The sequence below is a fragment of the Oncorhynchus keta genome, chromosome 12 (genome assembly GCF_023373465.1).
Source record: "Oncorhynchus keta strain PuntledgeMale-10-30-2019 chromosome 12, Oket_V2, whole genome shotgun sequence".
Taxonomy (NCBI): domain Eukaryota; kingdom Metazoa; phylum Chordata; class Actinopteri; order Salmoniformes; family Salmonidae; genus Oncorhynchus; species Oncorhynchus keta.
Genome location: NC_068432.1, coordinates 47,915,969 through 47,941,146, shown reverse-complemented (window position 1 = coordinate 47,941,146; position 25,178 = coordinate 47,915,969). Strand labels below are relative to the sequence as shown.

At 43.7% G+C, this 25,178-nt stretch overlaps 1 protein-coding gene across 1 annotated transcript in view; it reads right to left on the bottom strand.

Moving 5' to 3' along the window:
- nedd4l (NEDD4 like E3 ubiquitin protein ligase) overlaps window positions 1-25,178 on the bottom strand; it is a 123,080-nt gene that overhangs the window by 89,082 nt on the left and 8,820 nt on the right. Inside the window, exons 2-5 of the mRNA XM_052458533.1 lie at window positions 22,336-22,409; window positions 10,660-10,741; window positions 8,998-9,036; window positions 4,552-4,605 (exon numbers count right to left, since the gene is read on the bottom strand). Coding sequence (XP_052314493.1) covers window positions 4,552-4,605; window positions 8,998-9,036; window positions 10,660-10,741; window positions 22,336-22,409 — 249 coding nt within the window. The remainder of the gene's footprint in view (window positions 1-4,551; window positions 4,606-8,997; window positions 9,037-10,659; window positions 10,742-22,335; window positions 22,410-25,178) is intronic.

The following is a 25,178-nucleotide window of genomic DNA, read 5'->3' as shown; positions in this document are numbered from 1 at the left end:
TAGGAGTAAGTGCATAGGCAATAAATAGTCTCTTTATAACCAAGTCAGTCCTGGCTGCCAAGTGAGAACAGATAACTATTGTGTCCTGGAGGGGAAAGCCCCATCAAACACACAACACTGGGGCCATAGAGTCTGAAGTTCGGCACTGAAAAGAGCAGTCCTCCATTTAACATATTGGACTTCTCAGAGCAACACATTCTAGGCCCGTATTCATGCTGATCTAGGATCAGGTCCCCTTTGTTCGTGTAATTGTATTCATGATCTTCTAAAAAGGCTACACTGAGGCAGAAAATGATGTTTATATGACAGGGAATATATACAAAACCTTGTAGAGAGCCTATCCAACTGACAAATTTCTCTAAAAAAATATAAACTATTGGATTCAAGACTTAAAAAGAACTGATGTTGGCACAAGATGGAAGGAAAGTTGGAGCATAACTAACGAAATTACAGGATCGGTGTCCCCCCCCCCGTGGGACGGTTGAGCTAACGTAGGCTAATGCGATTAGCATGAGGTTGTAAGTAACAAGAACATTTCCCAGGACATAGACATATCTGATATTGGCAGAAAGCTTAAACTCTTGTTAATCTAACTGCACTGTCCAATTTACAGTAGCTATTACAGTGAAATAATACCATTCCATTGTTTGAGGAAAGTGTACAATTATGAACTTCAAAAGGTCCAATTAGGCGCATTTGGGCAACATTTTGAACAGAGATTAAATGGTTCATTGTATCAGTCTAAAACTTTGTGCGCACACTGCTCCCATCTAGTGGCCAAAATCGAAATGGCACATAACCTGGAATAATACAATGTGACCTTTCTCTTGCATTTCAAAAGATGGAACAAAAAACAAAAGCAGGTTTTTATCTTTGTATTATCTTTTACCAGATCTAATGTGTTAAATTCTCCTTCATTAATTTAACATTTCTAGTGTTTAATTTCAAATGGTATCAAGAATATGCTTCAGGTCCTGATCTACAGATATGGGTATGTCCCATCTAGACATCTGGAAATGCAAATGCGCTACGCTAAATGCTAATAGTACTAGTTAAAACTCAAACGTTCATTAAAATACACATGCAGGGTATTGAATTAAAGCTACACTCGTTGTGAATCCAGGCAACAAGTCAGATTATTAAAATTCTTTTCGGCGAAAGCATGAGAAGCCTTTGACCATCTTCTTTGTTGGCACTCCTAGATGTCCCATAATCACTATTGGGTCTTTTTTTCGATTAAATTGGTCCATATATAGCCTAGATATCGATCTATGAAGACTGTGTGATAAAAGGGGAAAAAAATAGCGTCTTATAACGTAACGTCATTTTTTTAAATTAAAAAAGTTGACGATAAACTTTCACAAAACACTTCGAAATACTTTTGTAATGCAACTTTAGGTATTAGTACACGTTAATAAGCGATCAAATTGATCACGAGGCGATGTATATTCTATATGGGGTACGTCTGGAAATAATGTCCGGGTAAATCTCAACCAAAATATCCGGTCGGAGACCTGAACAAATGGCTTGTCTCTTCTTCGTTTGACCAAGAAACGAAGCCTAGGCAAATGACAAGACTGTTGACATCGTGTGGAAGCTGTAGGTATTGCAACCTCAGCCCCATTTAATGTGGTTCGCCTTTATCAATGGGTAGAAGTGGCGGACGGATATATTTTTCCATTTTCAGTGATCAGATTTTCCTGCGCTTTTCGATGAAACGCACATTCTGTTATAGTCACAGCCGTGATTTAACCAGTTTTATAAACGTCTGAGTGTTTTCTATCCACACATACTAATCATATGCATATACTATATTCCTGGCATGAGCAGCAGGGCGCTGAAATGTTGCCCGATTTTTAACAGAATGTTCGAAAAAGTAGGGGGTAGGAGTAACAGGTTAAGAAGTTTAACAAAAATGTAAGCTTATTCCAGTATAAACTAATGAATATAATGTATTATACAAGAAACAAAATTGACTAATTCTACAGCACAACAGCAGTAATGTCTTAAGTGTAAAACTAATAATGACTGGATAATCCATACTTTCTGGGAATGCTTTGAAGTCCAGAGGTTGTGGGCGGAGCTAGAAAGTTGGCTGTCAAAAGTATTACAATGTAAAAGCATTTTTAATCTGTCTGCATATTTCAACACAGGGTGACTGAGAAAAAACTACTGATAGAATTTAAGGACAAGTGACAGACAATAATGACAAGCACTAGGGATGGAGGTGTGACCAGACACTAGGGGTGGAGGTGTGACCAGACACTAGGGATGGAGGTGTGACCAGACACTAGGGATGGAGGTGTGACCAGACACTAGGGATGGAGGTGTGACCAGACACTAGGGATGGAGGTGTGACCAGACACTAGGGATGGAGGTGTGACCAGACACTAGGGATGGAGGTATGACCAGACACTAGGGATGGAGGTGTGACCAGACACTAGGGATGGAGGTGTGACCAGACACTAGGGATGGAGGTGTGACCAGACACTAGGGATGGAGGTGTGACCAGACACTAGGGATGGAGGTGTGACCAGACACTAGGGATGGAGGTGTGACCAGACACTAGGGATGGAGGTGTGACCAGACACTAGGGATGGAGGTGTGACCAGACACCAGACACTAGGGATGGAGGTGGACACTAGGGATGGAGGTGTGACCAGACACTAGGGATGGAGGTGTGACCAGACACTAGGGATGGAGGTGTGACCAGACACTAGGGGTGGAGGTGTGACCAGACACTAGGGATGGAGGTGTGACCAGACACTAGGGATGGAGGTGTGACCAGACACTAGGGATGGAGGTGTGACCAGGGGATGGAGGTGTGACCAGGGATGGAGGTGTGACACACTAGGGATGGAGGTGGACTAGGGATGGAGGTGTGACCAGACACTAGGTGTGGAGGTGACCAGACACTAGGGATGGAGGTGTGACCAGACACTAGGGATGGAGGTGTGACCAGACACTAGGGATGGAGGTGTGACCAGACACTAGGGATGGAGGTGTGACCAGACACTAGGGATGGAGGTGTGACCAGACACTAGGGATGGAGGGACACTAGGTGGGATGGAGGTGACCAGACACTAGGGGATGGAGGTGGAGGTGACCAGACACTAGGGATGGAGGTGTGACCAGACACTAGGGATGGAGGTGTGACCAGACACTAGGGATGGAGGTAGGGATGGAGGTGTGACCAGACACTGATGGAGGTGTGACCAGACACTAGGGATGGAGGTGTGACCAGACACTAGGGATGGAGGTGTGACCAGACACTAGGGATGGAGGTGTGACCAGACACTAGGGATGGAGGTGTGAGCAGACACTAGGGATGGAGGTGTGACCAGACACTAGGGATGGAGGTGACCAGACACTAGGGATGGAGGTGTGACCAGACACTAGGGATGGAGGTGTGACCAGACACTAGGGATGGAGGTGTGACCAGGCACTAGGGATGGAGGTGGAGGTGACCAGACACTAGGGATGGAGGTATGACCAGACACTAGGGATGGAGGTGTGACCAGACACTAGGGATGGAGGTGTGAGGCACTAGGGATGGAGTGTGACAGACACTAGGGATGGAGGTGTGACCAGACACTAGGGATGGAGGTGTGACAGACACTAGGGATGGAGGTGTGAGCAGACACTAGGGATGGAGGTGTGACCAGACACTAGGGATGGAGGTGTGACCAGACACTAGGGATGGAGGTGTGAGCAGACACTAGGGATGGAGGTGTGAGCAGACACTAGGGATGGAGGTGTGAGCAGACACTAGGGATGGAGGTGTGAGCAGACACTAGGGATGGAGGTGTGAGCAGACACTAGGGATGGAGGTGTGAGCAGACACTAGGGATGGAGGTGTGAGCAGACACTAGGGATGGAGGTGTGAGCATGCGGGTCAGTGCAGATGAGATGTCGTCATTGTTTGTGTGTCTGACTTGTTGTTCATATGTATATGTACAAGTTTAAGTTTGTATATGTACAAAAAAAAATACAAAAAACGAAAAGGCTAAACAGATCATAGTGGATCAAAACTCTTACTCTGAGATGCCTTATAAATAAGAGCCCTGATCATGTGTTCTCCAAGAACTCAAACAGGAACACTGTACCAATTATATAAATAGAATTTCTATGGTCCCTAAGAACAGGTGTTTTCTCCTAAACACACAGATAATAGGCTACTTATGTCATTTGAAGTGGGATTGCAGACAACATTGGACAACAAGAGAATCAGAAATTACCTTCTGTTGACAGAGAGAAAGAGAGCATTGAATACAACAAATTGATTAGATGTTGTTAGTGATAGTTAGAGGATTTGCATGGCAACACACTATCATCATATTGTTATCAGGAACAATGTACTACTGTCATACAACAAATGTGTGTAGTAAATACAACAGAACATCTGAAAATAAGAATTTCTGTTACGTAGAAAGAGAATATTATTTGGATCAAAAGTACATTTCAAATTTTAAGATAATTTTCAATGAAATCATTGAATTCTTGAAATATAATCATCATTCAGAATATAATTTCACAAAAATTGAATCTTACCAATCTGTTTTCATCAAACACCTCAAAGAGTAGTCTGTGGTTCAGAGGACAAACCTGTGATGACAGAAGGGACACTTTTAGTGAAGTTCCGTAATAAATGTACACAGTCTAGAAAATAGCTGCTTGCTTCATACACAAAAAGTATTGCATAAAAGCTTTACACACACACACACACACACACACACACACACACACACACACACACACACACACACACACACACACACACAATGAATTAGCATATGTAGCAGGTAGAAAAGAGGGGTCGTTAAAAAAAGGACTATACATAGAGAAAGCTGTGTCTACACTTGACACTTAAATGCAACTTCCTCTATCAGGGGCCTCCCGAGTGGTGCAGCGGTCTAAGGCAATGCATCACAGTGCTGGCTGACTGCGTCACTACAGATCCGGGTTCGATCCCGGGCTGTGTTGCAGCCAGCAGCGACCGGGAGACCCATGAGGCGGCACACAATTGGCCCAGCGTCGTCCGGGTTAAGGGGGGGTTTGGTCGGCCGGATTGTCCTTGTCCCACCGCACTCTAGCGACGCCGATGGCAGGCCGGGAGCAATGCACGCTGACATGATCGCCAAGTGTACAGTGTTTCCTCCGACCTTCGCCTCTCCCGAGTCCGTACAGGAGTTGCAGTGATGGGACAAGACTAACTACCAATTGGATACCACAAAACTGGGAAGAAAAAGTGAAGAGGGAAAAAAGTATATACAGTGGGGCAAAAAAGTATTTAGTCAGCCACCAATTGTGCAAGTTCTCCCACTTAAAAAGATGAGAGGCCTGTAATTTGCATCATAGGTACACTTCAACTATGACAGACAAAATGAGAAAAAGAAATCCAGAAAATCACATTGTAGGATTTTTTATGAATTTATTTGCAAATTATGGTGGAAAATAAGTATTTGGTCAACTACAAACAAGCAAGATTTCTGGCTCTCACAGACCTGTAACTTCTTCTTTAAGAGGCTCCTCTGTCCTCCACTCGTTACCTGTATTAATGGCACCTGTTTGAACTTGTTATCAGTAAAAAAGACACCTGTCCACAACCTCAAACAGTCACACTCCAAACTCCACTATGGCCAAGACCAAAGAGCTGTCAAAGGACACCAGAAAGAAAATTGTAGACCTGCACCAGGCTGGGAAGACTGAATCTGCAATAGGTAAGCAGCTTGGTTTGAAGAAATCAAGTGTGGGAGCAACTATTAGGAAATGGAAGACATACAAGACCACTGATAATCTCCCTCGATCTGGGGCTCCACGCAAGATCTCACCAAGTGAATGACCTGCAGAGAGCTGGGACCAAAGTAACAAAGCCTACCATCATCAAGGGCAATGAAGATGAAACGTGGCTGGGTCTTTCAGCATGACAATGATCCCAAACACACTGCCCGGGCAACGAAGGAGTGGCTTCGTAAGAAGCATTTCAAGGTCCTGGAGTGGCCTCGTAAGAAGCATTTCAAGGTCCTGGAGTGGCCTAGCCAGTCTCCAGATCTCAACCACATAGAAAATCTTTGGAGGGAGTTGAAAGTCCGTGTTTCCCAGCAACAGCCCCAAAACATCACTGCTCTAGAGGAGATCTGCATGGAGGAATGGGCCAAAATACCAGCAACAGTGTGTGAAAACCTTGTGAAGGGTATATAACAAAGTATTGAGATAAACTTTTGTTATTGACCAAATACTTATTTTCCACCATAATTTGCAAATAAATTCATTAACAATCCTACAATGTGATTTTCTCATTTTGTCGGTCATAGTTGAAGTGCACCTATGATGAAAATTACAGGCCTCTCATCTTTTTAAGTGGAAGAACTTGCACAATTGGTGGCTGACTAAATACTTTTTTGCCCCACTGTATATATAAAAAATAAAATACTTCTATCAGAATACAAATATCGCATTGAAAAGACATGTGTAGATGCACTGAAGTCACATTGTAGTCAGATTGTGTTCAGATCTGGCTGATCACTGCAGGTGGTGGTCAGGGACGCTTTGTGTGCGGATTTCTCCTCAGTCTGGACACAACCAGGCTACCGAAAGGGAGGGGGGTATTTTCCTGGGGTGTGAGGAATGATTTTGCTGGCTTCATAAATGCTAGCCAGCTAACATATTTGGAAGAAAACAATTGTTTGGCTAAAGTTATGCTGACCTGTTGGCAATCCTTTTAACTTTGCTGGCTAGTGACAGAGGTTAGCTGGCTAGATAGCTACAGTAGTTGCCTAGTTACAGAGGTTAGCTGGCTAGCTAGCAACAGTAGTTGGCTCATACCATCATCAAGTGGTTGTTGTGTTATCAGATTTAACCTGTTCCACCGTTTTCAGAATCCATACTGGCAGTTGACTATAGCGCAGGAAAAGAGAATCCGGACACAATGTGGATACGGTAGACATTTAAATGTAGGTGTAGAAGCATTACGCGTACAGAACTCCGTGATCAGAACTCCGTGATCAGAACTCCGTGATCAGAACTCCGTGATCAGAACTGCAAAAAGCTGCATGAACTGTCAAGGCGAGACACGGCCTTAGAGATAAACTGAAATCGAGGTCTGATATCTTAACTCTGGTTTTTAACCCGTGTGTCACAATAGCTTCCGGCTGCCAAACCTCAGCATGCTCTGTTGATTGTCAGTCTCCATCACTAATAGCTAACTGGCTAACACTAGCCCTGAATGTAATCGCTAACACTAGCCCTGAATGTAATCGCTCCCACTAGGCTGCAGCTGAATGTAATCGCTAACACTAGCCCTAAATGTAATCGCTAACACTAGCCTGCAGCTGAATGTAATCGCTAACACTAGCCCTAAATGTAATCGCTAACACTAGCCCTGAATGTAATCGCTCACACTAGACTGCAGCTGAATGTAATCGCTAACACTCGGCTGCAGCTGAACGTAATCGCTAACACTAGCCCTGAATGTAATCGCTAACACTAGCCCTGAATGTAATTGCTAACACTCGGCTGCAGCTGAATGTAATCGCTAACACTAGCCCTAAATGTAATCGCTCACACTAGCCCTGAATGTAATTGCTCATACTAGACTGCAGCTGAATGTAATCGCTAACACTAGCCCTAAATGTAATCGCTAACACTAGCCCTGAATGTAATTGCTCACACTAGACTGCAGCTGAATGTAATCGCTAACACTAGCCCTGAATGTAATCGCTCACACTTGGCTGCAGCTGAATGTAATCGCTAACACTAGGCTGCAGCTGAATGTCATCGCTCACACTAGGCTGCAGCTGAATGTAATCGCTAACACTAGCCCTGAACGTAAATCACTAACGCTAGCTCTGAATGTAATCGCTCACACTAGCCCTGAATGTAATCGCTAACACTAGCCCTGAATGTAATCGCTCACACTAGGCTGCAGCTGAATGTAATCGCTAACACTAGCCCTGAACGTAAATCACTAACGCTAGCTCTGAATGTAATCGCTCACACTAGACCTGAATGTAATCGCTAACACTAGCCCTGAATGTAATCGCTAACACTAGCCCTGAATGTAATCGCTAACACTAGCCCTGAATGTAATCGCTCACGCTAGCCCTGAATGTAATCGCTCACACTAGGCTGCAGCTGAATGTAATCGCTAACACTAGCCCTGAACGTAAATCACTAACGCTAGCTCTGAATGTACTCGCTAACACTAGCCCTGAATGTACAATTATTCCTTTAAGAATGGCCAGCTGGATGAATCACATATGTGTGGATGGACTTGTAAACAATGCAATTGGTCCATTTGATGACATAGTTTGAGGGATGGAAGTTTTCCATAGTAGTGTTGAATGGCAATAAAATGGGGTGTAGCAGCACCAGACCCTTGAACAAAAATGGAGAAGGACAATGGTGGGTATAATGTGTTTACATACAGTGCCTTCGGAAAGTATTCATACCCCTAGAGACGTATTCCATATTTTGTGTTACAACCTGATTAGAAAATGGAATAAAACATAAAATAATGACAGCTCACCCATCTACACAAAATACCCCACAATGAACAAATGAAAATATGAAAATATGTTCTTAGAAATTTTTTCAAATTTATTGAAAATTAAATAGAGAAATATAATTTACAGAAGTAAATCACAGCCCTGAGTCTATAACTTTGTAGATGCACTTTTGGCAGCGATTACAGCTGTGAGTGTTTCTGAGTAAGTCTCGAAGAGCTTTGCACACCGGGATTGTGCCCAATATTCTTTTGACAGTTCTTCAAGCTCTTCTTCAAGGTGTTGATAACATGTATGGACTCAGGGAGCTAAATATTTATGCAACGACTATATTTATGACATTTGAGATATATATATATATATATATTTTTTATGTTTGAGTATTTTGTGTCGAATGTTAACAAATTACAATTAAATACATTTTAATCTAACTTTGTAAAACAAAATGTGAAGAAATCCTTTTGCAAGGCACTGTAAATGTAAAGAAACTCACTCTGAAATAGAACTCCTCGTTCCATTTGGGATTTAGAGTCTGAAAGAAAAGAAGAGATAAACAAGTTCAGTGAGGCTGATCAGTTGGTGCGTTTCCTGCATGCTGTGAAACATATAGAATACACTTTCTTTAAAATCAGTCTGTAAACTAAGTGAGAAGACTCATTAAAATACCTCCGGTTATTAAAATAAGACACACCAGAATGTCAATGAAGTTTAGGAACACCACAATGTCAATTTTACAAGGTAGTCTGATTAAGCTACATCCTTGATAAAGTATCATCTCTGTTAAAATAACTTCTTTGTGACATCGGGTGATATCTCCCACCATGGTGGAAGTGTCTCTCTACCTCCTCTTAGACTGAGAAGACGCATCATACAAATCTATTCGGATAAGGTTCTGTGCCAAACAGGAGAACCACTGCAAAATATGTTAAGAGATGGATCCAGTCCTGGGTCACCTTGCTGCTTGAGCAAAGAGAAACCCTCTATGTGGTATCTGATATTAGCAGAACGCCACTTATGAATGTGATACATCCATCGCTGTCAGGGACAATCTTTGACCTGTTTCTTAGGAGAGTTTACAATCGTGCCTAGGTCCATCTCATACATTGTCTGATCTAGTATAAGTTTGGTTTGTAAGATCATAACGGACAAGGTGGACCTGATCCTAGATCAGCAATCCTTCTCAGAGACGTGTTATGAATACTGGGCCAGAATTAGCCTTATATTGCCACGAGGCACAGGTTGCACAGTGCTTTGACTGCGGCAGCAGCACACCTTCATAAACCCAGAGTGACTGAAATAAAAGGGTCTTCTGCTCCACATAGCAGCACATTGTCAGCTATTTATATCCCTGCCAGGGCCATGGACAGCATACGGCTGACTTCATGGGAGGGCTAGGAAGGCTGGCTGCAGGAAGGAAGGGGATAAGCTGAGTCTCTCTGGCCATCATCACAGGATATTTACCCAGAGAGGGAGAGGATGGTGGTTGGGAATAATAATGTGGCATCCGTATTGTTTTTAATTCTGACAGGACTGGAAGGAAGACGGAAGGAATTGTCCTTCTAGTGAAATCAGGTTTTTCCATACATCAAATAAAACTGGGCTACATTCTATGAAGCAAACTCCAGTGTGAGCACCTCTGCTATTTTTTAGCTAATTTCTTCCACAATCCTGTTAGTTAGGTTAGGCCAGGCCTAGAACACGACAATACTAAAAATCCTGAAACAGGGTTTCCAAAATACCCTCAAGAGGTCCCTCAGATTGTGTGTATTATTACCTTGATATGCTGAACTGTATGAAACAGCTCCCTCTGGTGGTAAGGGAGTTCACCCACAGTTCACCCACATAGCCTTATTAATATTGGGGAAAGGTGTTCACGTCAGACTACAGTAGTGTTCTGGGGCCGTCTCTAGCTGGTCCTCATCCTCCCTCTAACTGGGTTCTACACAATACAATTCACATTGCTCAGTAGTGTAAACAACAAACAGGAAACACTTTCTCGGCTCAGATTAATCAACAATCAAAAAAATAACTGATTGTTGTCGTTTAAAAACCACAGGATACAAGAAGGAAACACCAGAGGATTAGATAATAAACTACAGACAAAGACTTCCTGATCATTTGATAAAAATCAAACATTATTGTCCCCAGGGGTTACCTTTTTAATGGTTTTAGTCTGGACTAAGGCAAGCTCTCTGTTCTCATCCGCAACGTAGAGCGACAGCTTGACATAGGGATCACTGCAGAGACAGAAGGGAAAAGAAGAGACTATTATTAAGACAGTTGATGATGAGACCTTCATGCTCAAGGTAATGACAGCAAAAGGCTACTGTCTCAAGACAGTGTGCTGCAGGGGTGACGCCTGGGCCTGTGGCCAGGGGCGACGCCTGGGCCTGTGGCCAGGGGTGACGCCTGGGCCTGTGGCCAGGGGTGACGCCTGGGCCTGAATGCGAGGCCTTGAGGCGTTAAAGTAACTCCTAGGTTTTTGAAACGAGTGACATGCCGATTGTGCTTCTACAAGCATTCATCAAAGAGGGTGTGTGTGTGTGTGTGTGTGTGTAAGAGAGAGAGAGACAGAGCAGTGGCCAATGAGACTCCCGTCTGTAGCAGCGATACAGTACAGACACAGGGGCCAAGGAGCCTCTCAGTCTGCAACACAGTATTTCCATTGTGTAGTCAAGAAGGATCAGACTTTGACATAAACACACAATTAGACTCAGCAGCAGGGAGACTAATTAGTAATTGAGGGCTGGAGAGCAGCCATGATCTTGTTGTTCTTGCTCTCCCTTGAGAGTCTTCCTCCCCTCGAGGCAGAGGAGACGACTGTCTGGGGCACCAGGCAAGCTCTTCTGAGGAAGCAGGGTAATAGCCTAGCTACAGATGATCTCTCTAAAAACCAAACAACAGAGATTTTAGCAACTATAATAAAACAAGTCTGATATAGATATATATATATTTTTTTAAAGCACAAAATGCACGCACACACACACACTTCTATTTTAAGCCTCAGTGTTTGTCAATAAAACAGAGGCTAATTCAGCTGGGTGTAGTCCAATGTCATGAATGTACACATGTAAGCAGTTTCGCTGCCTCTGTGGTATCTGTTACCAAGTTAGAATTTCAGGTTTGTGAAACTGACTGCCTGTTTTGTTGAGTGATTGAAGCTGGCAGTACAGGACTACTGACCAGGCAGGCTCCTGATGTCACAGTGACATGATATCATTGACAGTTATGCAAATGAATACAAATAGTAGAATTATGCTATACTTTTTATTTTGAAGGCTAACAGCAAAGTCCACTGTTGTCGCTAATCCTTATTGTGGCTAGTTTCACATAAAATGGGTCCGACCACCATTAATCAAATAATAACTGTCTTGTAAATGAGGGTTATTTTAGATGATACCTAGCTATATAGTTAACTAGCTAACTGTAGCTACTGAAACAGATTGTAGCTTTGCTATGTTTTTGGAGAAGAACATTGTTTGCATCAATGAGCTAGCTAGCGTTTTTATTTTTTTTAGGCCAGCACTGTAGGTTCCTGGAATTAAAAACATTGTTTGTGGCTGGTGATTGCTTGTTTGCAGATTTTTTTTGTACAGCTTTGACAGTGCTACTGTATCTTTTTTTGACACGCAAAGACCCAAACGGCATTACATAGTATGTGGTGAAGCTAATAGCAGTGACGCTATTACTGACTGCAGTCATTTTCATTATTCATAGCAATGATTTAGGAATCCTTGTGAGTAGGTATTAGCTAGGATGCCACTTGCTGTTCGCCAATTGACATAACAACCAATGACAACAGCCTAGAGAGAGGAGGCGAGGGTCCTGGGAGTGGTGCCAGGAAAATAACCTCTCACTCAATGTCAACAAAACAAAGAAGCTGGACTTCAGGAAAGAGCAAAGGGAGCACGCCCCTATCCACATTGACAGGACAGCAGTGGAGCAGGTGGAAAGTTTCAAGTTCCTCGGCGTACACATCACTGACATTCTGAAATGGTCCACCCACACAGACAGACAGTGTGGATCAGAAGGCACAACAGCGCCTCTTCTACCTCAAGAAGTTGAAGAAATTTGTCTTGGCACCTAAAACCCTCAAACTTTTACCAACGCACAATTGAGAGCATCCTGTCGGGCTGTATCACCTTCTGGTATGGCAACTGCACAGCCCACAACCACTGGACTCTCCAGAGGGTGGTGCGGTCTGCCCAACGCATCATCGGGGGTAAACTACCTGCCCTCCAGGACACCTAAAGCACACAATGTCACAGGAAGGCCAAAAAGAAAATCAAAGACAACAACCACCCGACCCACTGTCTGTTCACCTGGCAAGGTCAGTACAGGTGCATCAAAGCTGAGACTGAGCGACTGAAAAACAGCTTCTATGTCAAGGCCATCAGACTGTTAAATAGCCATCACTAGGCGGCTTCCAACCAGTTACGTAACCCTGCACCTTAGAGGCTACTGCCCCATATAAACTCAGCGAAAAAAATACATGTCCTCTCACTGTCAACTGCGTTTATTTTCAGCAAACTTAACATGTGTAAAAATTTGTATGAACGTAAGATTCAACAACTGAGACATTCCACAGATATGTGACTAACATACATTGAATAATGTGTCCCTGAACAAAGGGGGGTTCAAAATAAAAAGTAACAGTCAGTATCTGTGTGAGTACTATAGTGCATCACCTCCTCATGGACTGCACCAGATTTGCCAGTTCTTGCTGTGCGATGTTACCCCACTCTTCCACCAAGGAACCTTCAAGTTCCCAGACATTTCTGGGGGTAATGGCCCTAATCCTCACCCAACAGGTCCCAGACGTGCTCAATGGGATTGAGATCCGGGCTCTTCGCTGGCCATGGCAGAACACTGGCATTCCTGTCTTGCAGGAAATCACACACAGAACGAGCAGTATGGCTGGTGGCATTGTCATGCTGGAGGGTCATGTCAGGACGAGCCTGCAGGAAGGGTACCACATGAGGGAGAATGTCTTCCCTGTAACGCACAGCATTGAGATTGCCTGCAGCAAGCTCAGCCCGATGATGCTGTGACACACCACCCCAGACCATGATGGACCCTCCACGTCCAAATCGATCACGCTCCAGAGTACAGGCCTTGGTGTAAGGCTCATTCCTTCGACAATAAACACAAATCCGACCATCACCCCTGGTGAGACAAAACCGCGACTCATCAGTGAAGAGCACTTTTTGCCAGTCCTGCCTGGTCCAGTGACGGTGGGTTTGTGCCCATAGGCAATGTTTTTGCCGGGGATGTCTGGTGAGAACCTGCCTTACAACAGGCCTAGAAGCCCTCAATCCAGCCTCTCAGCCTATTGCGGACAGTCTGAGCACTGATGGAAGGATTGTGCGTTCCTGGTGTAACTCGGGCAGTTGTTGTTACCTGTCCCACATGTGTGATGTTCAGATGTACCGATCCTGTGCAGGTGTTGTTACACGTGGTCTGCCACTGCAAGGACAATCAGTTGTCTGTCCTGTCTCCCTGTATTGCTGCCTTAGGCACCTCACAGTATGGACATTGCAATTTATTGCCCTCACAACATCTGCAGTCCTCATGCCTCCTTGCAGCATGCCTAAGGCACGTTCACGCAGATGAGCAGGGACCCTGGGCATCTTTCTTTTGGTGTTTTAGAGTTAGTAGAAAGGCCTCTTTAGTGTCCTAAGTTTTCATAACTGTAACCTTAATTGCCTACCGTCTATAAACTGTTAGTGTCTTAACGACCGTTCCACAGGTGCATGTTCATTAATTGTTTATGGTTCATTGAACAAGCATGGGAAACAGTGTTTAAACCATTTACAATAAGCATGGGAAACAGTGTTTAAACCCATTACAATAAGCATGGGAAACAGTGTTTAAACCCATTACAATAAGCATGGGAAACAGTGTTTAAACCCATTACAATAAGCATGGGAAACAGTGTTTAAACCCATTACAATAAGCATGGGAAACAGTGTTTAAACCCATTACAATAATCATGGGAAACAGTGTTTAAACCCATTACAATAAGCATGGGAAACAGTGTTTAAACCCATTACAATAATCATGGGAAATAGTGTTTAAACCCATTACAATAAGCATGGGAAATGGTGTTTAAACCCTTTACAATGAAGATCTGTGAAGTTATTTGGATGTTTACGTATTATCTTTGAAAGACAGGGTCCTGAAAAAGGGACGTTTCTTTTTTTGCTGAGTTTACATAGACTTAAAATCACTGGCCAATTTCATAATGGAACACTAGTCACTTAATAATGACAACATATTTTTGCTTTACTCATCTCATATGTATATATTGAATTCTATTCTACTGTATTTAGTATTTGAATACCACTCCGACATTGGTCGTCTTAATATTTATATATTTCTTAATTCCAATATTTTACTTTTAGCTTGTGTGTATTGATGTCAATTGTTAGATATTACTGCACTGTTGGAGCTAGAAACACAAGCATTTCGCAACACCCGCAATAACATTTGCTAAATGTGTGTGTTACAAATTAAATTGGATTTGAGATAGGCTTTGCAACAGCTCTACTAAGGGGTTAATGTGTGGCAGTATTATCCCTTGAATTGGGGGTGGCCATTTTTATATACATATACAGTTGAAGTCGAAAGTTTACATACACCTTAGCCAAATACATTTAAACTCAGTTTTTCACAATTCCTGACATTTAATCCTAGTAAAAATTCCCTGTCTTTGGTCAGTTAGGATCACCACTTTATTTTAAGAATGTGAAATGTCAAAATAATAGTAGAGAGAACGATTTATTTTGGCTTTTATTTAAGTTATCATACACTCAATTAGTATTTGGTAGCATTGCCGTTAAATAGTTTAACTTGGGTCAAACGTTTCAGGTGGCCTTCCACAAGCTTCCCACAATAAGTTGGGTGAATTTTGGCCCATTCCTCCTGACAAAGCTGGTGTAACTGAGTCAGGTTTGTAGGCCTCCATGCTCACACACGCTTTCTCAGTTCTGCCCACAAATTTTCTATAGGATTGAGGTCAGGGCTTTATGATGGCCAGTCCAATACCTGTACTTTGTTGTCCTTAAGCCATAACTTTGGAAGTATGCTTGGGGCCATTGTCCATTTGTAAGACCCATTTGCGACAAAGCTTTAACTTCCTGACTGATGTCTTGAGATGTTGCTTCAATATATCCACATCATTTTCCTGCCTCATGATGTCATCTATTTTGTGAAGTGCACCAGTCCCACCTGCAGCAAAGTACCCCCCCTTTTACCTCCAAACATAACAATGGTCATTACGGCCAAACAGTTATCAGACCAGAGAACATTTCTCCAAAAAGTACAATCTTTGTCCCCATGTCTAGTCACAAACCGTTGTCTGGCTTTATTATGTCGGTTTTGGAGCAGTGGATTCTACCTTGTTGAGCGGCCTTTCAGGATATGTCAATATAGGATTAGTTTTACTGTGGATATAGATACATTTGTACCTGTTTCCTCCAGCATCTTCACAAGGTCCTTTGTTGTTGTTCTGGGATTGATTTGCACTTTCGCACCAAAGTACGTTCATCTCTAGGAGACAGAACGCGTCTCCTTCCTGAGCGGTATAATATATAATAATAATATATGCCATTTAGCAGACGCTTTTATCCAAAGCGACTTACAGTCATGTGTGCATACATTCTACGTATGGGTGGTCCCGGGAATCGAACCCACTACCCTGGCGTTACAAGCGCCATGCTCTACCAACTGAGCTACAGAAGGACCATACTATACTAGGTATGCATACTATTGTTTGTACAGATGAACGTGGTACCATCAGGTCGTTTGGAAATTGCTCCCAAGGATGAACCAGACTTGTGGAGGTCTACACTATTTTCTTCTGAAGTCTTGGCTGATTTCTTTTGATTTTCCCATGATGTCAAGCAAAGTGGCACTCAGTGTGAAGGTAGACCTTGAAATAGATCCACAGGTAAGAGAGAATAGTAGATTCTCCTCCTAACTGCACAAAGGGGTTGTGACACGTGTACCTTCCAACTTCCTCTGTAGAGGAATAATGATAAACTGACTCAAATTATGTCAATTGGCCTATCAGAAGCTTCTAAAGCCATGACATAATTTTCTGGAATTTTCCAAGCTGTTTAAAGGCACAGTCAACATAGTGTAAGTAAACTTCTGACCCACTGGAATTGTGATACAGTGAATTATAAGTTAAATATTCTGTCTGTAAACAATTGTTGGGAAAATTACTTTTGTCATACAAAGTAGATGTCCTAACCGACTTGCCAAAACTATATTTTGTTAACAAGAAATATGTGGAGTGGTTGAAAAATTAGTTTTAATGACTCCAACCTAAGTGTATGTAAACTTCCGACTTCAACTGTACACACACACACACACACACACACACACACACACAAAATGGGGAAACCCTGTTGCAACAAACAGGAGTGTGGGTTCGTTCCCACAGTAGACAAGTACGAAAATGCATGCACTCACCACTGTAAGTCGCTCTGGATAAGTCAGCTAGTTATTGCTTTTCCATGGGCTTTGACTTATTCTAATCGAGCCTTTCACTGGAACAGGCCCAGTCCACACCTTTTGCGTGAAGACGCTGCCGAAAAAAAGGGGACGCAGATCGGGGATCCTTCTGAGAATCCGTAGGCGAGTGACTAAACTCCCAATGCCTTCCATTATTCTTGCTAACGTGCAATCGTTAGAAAATAAAATGGATGACCTACCATTAAGATTATCCTACCAACGGGACATTAAACGGACAATATAGAGCTGGCGGGATTTCCATGCACCGGCAGAACAGACAGTACCTCTGGTAAAACGAGGGGTGGGGGTGTGTGTCTATTTGTCAATAACAGCTGGTGCACAATATTATAATATTAAAGAAGTCTCGAGGTACCTTACGAAAAGCTGAGGTCAAGTACCTTATGAAAGTCTGATCAACAGCTTATCTATATTATTCGTAGCTGTCTATTTACCACCACAGAATGAAGCTGGCACTAAGACCGCTCTCAACCAACTCTATAAGGCCATAAGCAAAGAAGCCAAAGAACCCAGAAGCGGCGCTCCTAGTGGCCGGGAACTTAAATGCAGGCAAACAAATCAGTTTTACCACATTTTTACCTACATGTCACATGTGCAAACAAGGGGGTAAAAAAATCCTAGACCACCTTTACTCCACAAACAGAGCTGCATACAAAGCTGACCACAATTCTATCCTCCTGATTCCTGCTTACAAGCAAAAACTAAAGCAGGAAGTACCAGTGACGCGCTCAATACAGAAGTGGGTAGATGACGTGGAGCTACACTTTAGGACTGTTTTGCTAGCACAGACTGGAATATGTTCCGGGATTCATCCAATGGCATTGAGAAATACACCACCTCAGTCATCAGCTTCATCAATAAGTGCATCAAAGACATCGTCCCCACAGTGACTGTACGTACATATCCCAACCAGAAGCCATGGATTACAGGCAACATCCGCATCGAGCTAAGGGCTAGAGCTGCCGCTTTCAAAGAGTGGGAGACTAATCCGGACACATATAAGAAATCCCGCTATGCCCTCAGACGAACCATCAAAAAAGCAAACTTAAACCTGTATTGACGCTTTGAATCCTACTACACCGACTCTGATGCTCATCGGATGTGGCAGGGATTGAAAACTATTAGGACACCCAGACGCGAGCTGCCCAGTGACACGAGCCTACCAGACAAGCTAAATGCCTTTTATGCTCGCTTCGAGGCAAGCAACACTGAAGCATGCACGAGAGCACCAGCTGTTCTGGATGACTGTGTGATAACGCTCTCGGTAGCCGTTGTGAACTCAAAGCATGCGCAGACCTCTCCCTGACTGAGTTTGTAATACCTACATGTTTCAAGCAGACCACTATAGTCCCTGTGCCCAAGGAAGCGAGGGTAACCTGCCTAAATAATTACAGCCCGTGGAACTCATGTCGGTAGCCATGAAGTGCTTTGACCCTAGCCTAGGCCCACTCAAATTCACATACCCACTCAAATTCACATCCTCAAAAAGGTTCTACAGCTACACCATGGAGAGCATCGTGACCGGTTGCATCACCGCCTGGTATGACAACTGCTCGGCATGGCGCTACAGAGGGTAGTGCGAACGGCCCTCACTGGGGCCAAGCTTACTGCCATCCAGGACCTATAGAATAGGTGGTGTCAGAGGAAAGCCCATAAGAGACTCCAGTCATCCAAGGTATAGACTTTTCTCTGCTACCGCACGGCAAGCGGTACCGGAGCGCCAAGTCAAGGACCAAAAGGGTCCTCAACAGCTTCTACCCCCAAGCCATTAGACTGCAGAACAACTCATAAATATCACCACAGGACAATTTACATTGACCCCCCCCTCTCTTGTACACTGCTGCTACTCACTGTTTGTTTGTTACCTATGCATAGTCACTTCACCCCAACCTACATGTACAGATTACCTCAACTAGCCTGTACACCTGCACACTGATATTGCCTCATTCGTTTTTCTTATTTTGTTACTTTTTACTTTAGTCTACTTGGTAAATATTTCCTTTTTCTTGAACGGCACTGTTGGTTAAGGGCTTGTAAGTAAGCATTTCACGGTGAAGTATACACTTGTTGTATTCGGTGCATGTGGCAAATACAGTTTGATTTGACTAGATAACCATTCTGGTAATACTAATGTGTAATCTCTGGTCTAGTGAGGACTTCGTTCCTTTCCAGCTGTTTCACGGGGGGAAATAATTCAGAGAGGAAGGGATAAAGATATTGGAGAAATAGAATAGGTTAGGCCAAAAGGATCCAAACCAGAGGAGTAACCTAGGCTGTATGTATCTGACCGAGGGTAGAGGGTAGTGCGTACGGCCCAGTACATCACTGGGGCCAAGCTTCCTGCCATCCAGGACCTATATACTCGGCGGTGTCAGAGGAAGTCCAAAACCTGGTCAAAGACTCCAGTCACCCAAGTCATAGACTGTTCTCTCTGCTACCGCACGGCAAGCGGTACCGGAGCGCCAAGTCTAGGTCCAAAAGTCTTCTGAACCGCTTCTACCCCCCAAGCAATAAGACTGCTGAACAACTAATCAAATGGCCACCTGGACTATTTACATTGACCCCCCCTTTTGTTTTTACATTTACATCATTACATTTAAGTCATTTAGCAGACGCTCTTATCCAGAGCGACTTTACACTGCTGCTACTCGCTGTATATTATCTATGCATAGTCACTTTACAAATTACCTCGACTAACCTATACCCCCGCACACTGACTTGGTACTGGTACCCCCTGTATATAATCTCGCTATTGTTGTGTATTTTTCTTGTGTTACTTTTTGATTTTATATATTTTTTTACTTTGGTTTATTTAGTAAATATTTTCTTTATTTCTTGAACTGCATTGTAGGTTAAGGGCTTGTAAGCATTTCACAGTAAGGTTGTATTCGGCGCATGTGATTTTCATTTGATGTAGGCCTGTAGCAGAGTCTGGGCAGAGGGGCTGTATGTAGGTCTGTACCAGAGCCTGGGGAGAGGGGCTGTATGTAGGTCTGTACCAGAGTCTGGGGAGAGCCTGGAGCCTGGGGAGAGGGGCTGTATGTAGGCCTGTAGCAGAGTCTGGGCAGAGGGGCTGTATGTAGGTCTGTATGGGCAGAGGGGGGCTGTATGTAGGTCTGTACCAGAGCCTGGGGAGAGGGGCTGTATGTAGGTCTGTACCAGAGCCTGGGCAGAGCCTGGGCTGTATGTAGGCCTGTAGCAGAGTCTGGGCAGAGGGGAGCTGTATGTAGGCCTGTACCAGAGCCTGGGGAGGGGTCTGTACTGTATGTAGGTCTGTACCAGAGCCTGGGCAGAGGGGCTGTATGTAGGTCTGTAGCAGAGCCTGGGCAGAGGGGCTGTATGTAGGTCTGTACCTGGGGAGAGCCTGGGGAGAGGGGCTGTATGTAGGTCTGTACCAGAGCCTGGGGAGGGGCTGTAGGGGCCTGCTGGGCAGAGGGGCTGTATGTAGGTCTGTACCAGTAGGTCTGGGAGCCTGGGCAGAGGGGCTGTATGGCCTGTAGGTCTGGGGAGAGGGGCTACCTGAGCAGAGTCTGGGGAGAGGGGCTGTATGTAGGTCTGTAGCAGAGTCTGGGCAGAGCCTGGGAGTCTGGGCAGAGGGGCTGTATGTAGGTCTGTACCAGAGCCTGGGGAGAGGGGTAGCAGAGTCTGGGCAGAGGGGCTGTATGTAGGTCTGTACCAGAGCCTGGGCAGAGGGGCTGTATGTAGGTCTGTACCAGAGCCTGGGCAGAGGGGCTGTATGTAGGTCTGTAGCAGAGCCTGGGCAGAGGGGCTGTATGTAGGTCTGTAGCAGAGCCTGGGGAGAGGGGCTGTATGTAGGTCTGTAGCAGAGCCTGGGGAGAGGGGCTGTATGTAGGCCTGTAGCAGAGTCTGGGGAGAGGGGCTGTATGTAGGTCTGTAGCAGAGCCTGGGGAGAGGGGCTGTATGTAGGTCTGTACCAGAGCCTGGGCAGAGGGGCTGTATGTAGGTCTGTACCAGAGCCTGGGGAGAGGGGCTGTATGTAGGTCTGTACCAGAGCCTGGGCAGAGGGGCTGTATGTAGGTCTGTACCAGAGCCTGGGGAGAGGGGCTGTATGTAGGTCTGTAGCAGAGCCTGGGGAGAGGGGCTGTATGTAGGTCTGTACCAGAGCCTGGGGAGAGGGGCTGTATGTAGGTCTGTACCAGAGCCTGGGGAGAGGGGCTGTATGTAGGTCTGTACCAGAGCCTGGGGAGAGGGGCTGTATGTAGGTCTGTCTGTACCAGAGCCCCTGAACAAGGCAGTTAACCCACTGTTCCCCGGTAGGCCATCATTGTAAATAAGAATTTGTTCATAACTGACTTGCCTAGTTAATACTGAACAAAAATATAGAAACGTATCTACCCCTCCAACTACAGCCATTATAGAACCCTGGCTCTTCGTGAATGCCTCTGCATATCAGCGCATGTAATCCACCAACAAATGAACAAGCAGAGTTACCTGTGCATCCCAGATGGAACCCTATTCCCTATATAAGTGCACTACTGTGCACTACTATTGCGGTGCACTACTATTGTGGTGCACGAATAGGGAGCCATTTGGGACAAAACTCACTAGAAGGCCTTGCTGCACTCCACAGAACACAAACAATAGGGTAGAAAATGTTTAACTTTTAAAAAAGGGAGGGCGCGCTTTAGAAAGCTAATGAGTGATTGTGTTGTTTTCTTTTGCATTGGTCAGGAGGGCATTGGAATTCATTAGAAACAACACACAGATCTTACACAATGGAGCATGAAGCAACAGATACACAGGTTAGTTATCTATCCATGTGTCTTCACAGGATGGTTTTCTAGATTGCCACGATTATACAGGGAGAACTGCTTTTAAGCAACTCCTTTGATCCCTGCCTGCATTTAGCACAAAGAAAATAGGCCCTTTGTTTAAATTAACCTTTTAAATCTTGTCAGCATAAAAGCACATTTAAATTGTTAAGCTTTTATTTAAAACATTTTCAAAAAGTGGATGGGGACAAAGCTCACGCACAATTTCCTAAAAGAAAACCTTGGTAGAAATCCATGGGTAAAATGGATATGACAATACCTCATTTTCTCTTAACTTATGGATCTGGGTCATATGACTTGGAAGTAAAGTCAGTTTAGTAATCATGAGAACATTTGGCTCAAGGTTTACTAATCTTGGTTTGGTTCAAAGTTTACTAATCTAGGTATGGCTCAAGGTTTACTAGTCTAGGTTGGCGCAATGTCTTTGGAATGTTCTAGTGAATTCAAAAGGGCAGCAGTGGTAGCCAAACACACAGAAACACAGCCTAGCTCATGCTCACCTGGCTCCGATAATGTCTTTCTTTGCCAGATCAATGCCTGCCACAACCTTGACACGGAGAACTCTGGTTTCATTCTGCAAAAGAAACATTTAAAAAACAAAACATGTTATAATAAAATCATATTTTATCACACAACAGTCGAAATGATTTGAATGGATAACATTGTTGGCGGCCTCAGTCTGCCTTGGCCAATAGGCCTACTTCTAAAAGACAAAGTAGATAACTGTAGCTGTGGCTGTATTTTTCATCCTATAGCTTGTTATCCATCTGCTTTTTTCTTTATGGTGGGTAAACATGTCGTTGGCGCTTTTATTTCCCTGACTAATCAAAAGTAATTTTTCTCCATGCCGTCTCGTCTCTCTTGCAGCAGACATATAGAGATCAATATGTTTGGAACATCTAATCACAATACATATTCACCTAGTGGACAAAACATTAAGAACACCTTCCTAAGATTGACTTGAACTGCCTCAATGTGTGGGGGCATGGACTCTACAAGGTGTCGAAAGCGTTCCACAGGGATGCTGGCCCATGTTGACTCCAATGCTTCTGACAGTTGTGTCAAGTTGGCTGGATATCCTTTGGGTGGTGGACCATTCTAGATACACAAGGGAAACTGTTGAGCGTGAAAAACCCGGCAGCATTGCAGTTCTTGACAAGCTCAAACTGGTGTGCCTGGCACCTACTACCATACCCTGTTCAAAGGCACTTAAATCTGTTGTCCTGCCCATTCACTCTGAATGGCACACATACACAATCCATGTCTCAATTGTCTCGAGGCTTAAAAATCATTCTTTAACCGGTCTCCTCCCCTTCATCTACACTGATTGAAGGGGATTTAACAAGTGGAGGGATCATAGCTTTCTTGAGAATCTCAATACATATCGTATCAGCACCTTAGTATTGTGATAATATCGTATGGTGAGGTCCATGGCCATTCTCAGCCCTACTTGCTCTTCACTCTCACTGAAGACTGACTGGGATTATCAGGAATGTATATAGCCCATTAGCCTACCCTTTGACCAATATAGGTCAAAAGTTTGGACACCTACTCATTTAAGGGTTTTTCTTTATTTTTTTAACTGTAAAATAAGTTAAGTCATCAAAACTATGAAACAACACATTTGGAATCATGTAGTAACCAAGAGTTTCAAATCAAAACATATTTGAGATGAGATTCTTCAAAGTAGCCATCCTTTGCCTTGATGACAGTTTCGCATCCTCTTGGCATTCTCTCAACCAGCTTCACCTGGAATGCTTTTCCAACAGTCTTGAAGGAGTTCTCTACTCCGAACGTGCTCTTCCCCTATTCGACTGACAGGCTAGTATTTTTTCCCACTGTGTTTAAGCAGAGTGAGTTCTCCAATCAGCCGAGCCAACAGTGCCAGTCACGAACAAAGGCATACGAGCTGCCAACCAGGTCAACAGTACCTGTAGTAAGGTGTGGTACAGTAAACTACTTTGAGCAACCTTTCCCACGTACCTTCATTCATGTGTGTCGTCTATCTCTAAGTTGCCTTACCGGCGAAGAACACATGACACAGTCCCTGTCCAATCTAGGCCTCTTTCCTCCTCATAATAGGGGTAGGTAGTGTTTACAACTAGCTTTCAAACTGAACATGATCGGATGTCTTGGTGAAATTCTTGCCTATGAGTCTTAATTCAAAGTTTATTGGTGGAGTAAACAGTTTTGCAAATGTTATCGCAGGTGCAGCGAAATGCTTATGTTTCTAGCTACAACAGAGCATTACAATAATAATACACACATCATCCAAAAGTTAATAAAAAAATTAAGACATATCAGAATGAGCAGTATCTAACAGAGAAATATCTGAGTGCGGAAAAAAATGATACACTGAGTATACAAAATATTAAGAACACCTGCTCTTTCCATGAAAGACTGACCAAGTGAATCCAGATGAAAGCTATGACCCCTTATTGATGTCACCAGTTAAATCCACTTCAACCAGTGTAGATGAAGGGGAGGAGACAGGTTAAAATAAGGATTATTAAGCCTTGAGACATGGATTGTGTATTTATGCCATTCAGAGGGTAAATGGGCAAGACAAAAATATTTAAGTGCCTTTGTACAGGGTATAGTAGTAGGTGCCAGGCGTAGGGGTTTGTGTTGAGAACTGCAACGCTGCTGGGTTTTTCATGCACAGCAGTTTCATGTGTATCAATAATGGTCCACCAACCAAAGGACATCCAGCCAAGTTGACAACTGTGTGAAGCACCATGAAATGCTTACTTACAAGCCATTAACCAAAAGTGCAGTTCAAGAAGGAAATATTTACCAAGTAGACTAAAATAATAAAAATAAAAAGTAACACAATAAGAATAACATAACAGCGCAAACTGGCCCTAACCAGAATAGAAAGAGTGGGAGGCCCCGGTGCAAAAGTACATAAGAGTGTCTAGTTTGAAAAATATACGCCTCACAAGTCCTTAACTGGCAGCTTCATGAAATAGTACCCGCAAAACACATCAACAGGCGACTCAGGGATGCTGGCCTTCTAGGCAGAGTTGCAAAGAAAAAGTCATCTCAGACTGGCGAATAACAACAAAAAAAGATTAAGGTGGGCAAAATAACACAGACACTGGACAGAGGAACTCTTTATTGCTTCTTTAAATCAGGACAATAGTTTTCAGCTATGCTAACAATTGCAAAAGGGTTTTCTAATGATCAATTAGCCTTTTAAAATGATAAACTTGGATTAGCTAACACAACGTGCCATTGGAACACAGGAGTGATGGTTGCTGATAATGGGCCTCTGTACACCTATGTAGATATTTTTTTTAAATGTATATATTAAAAAAAACATTTCCAGCTACAATAAACA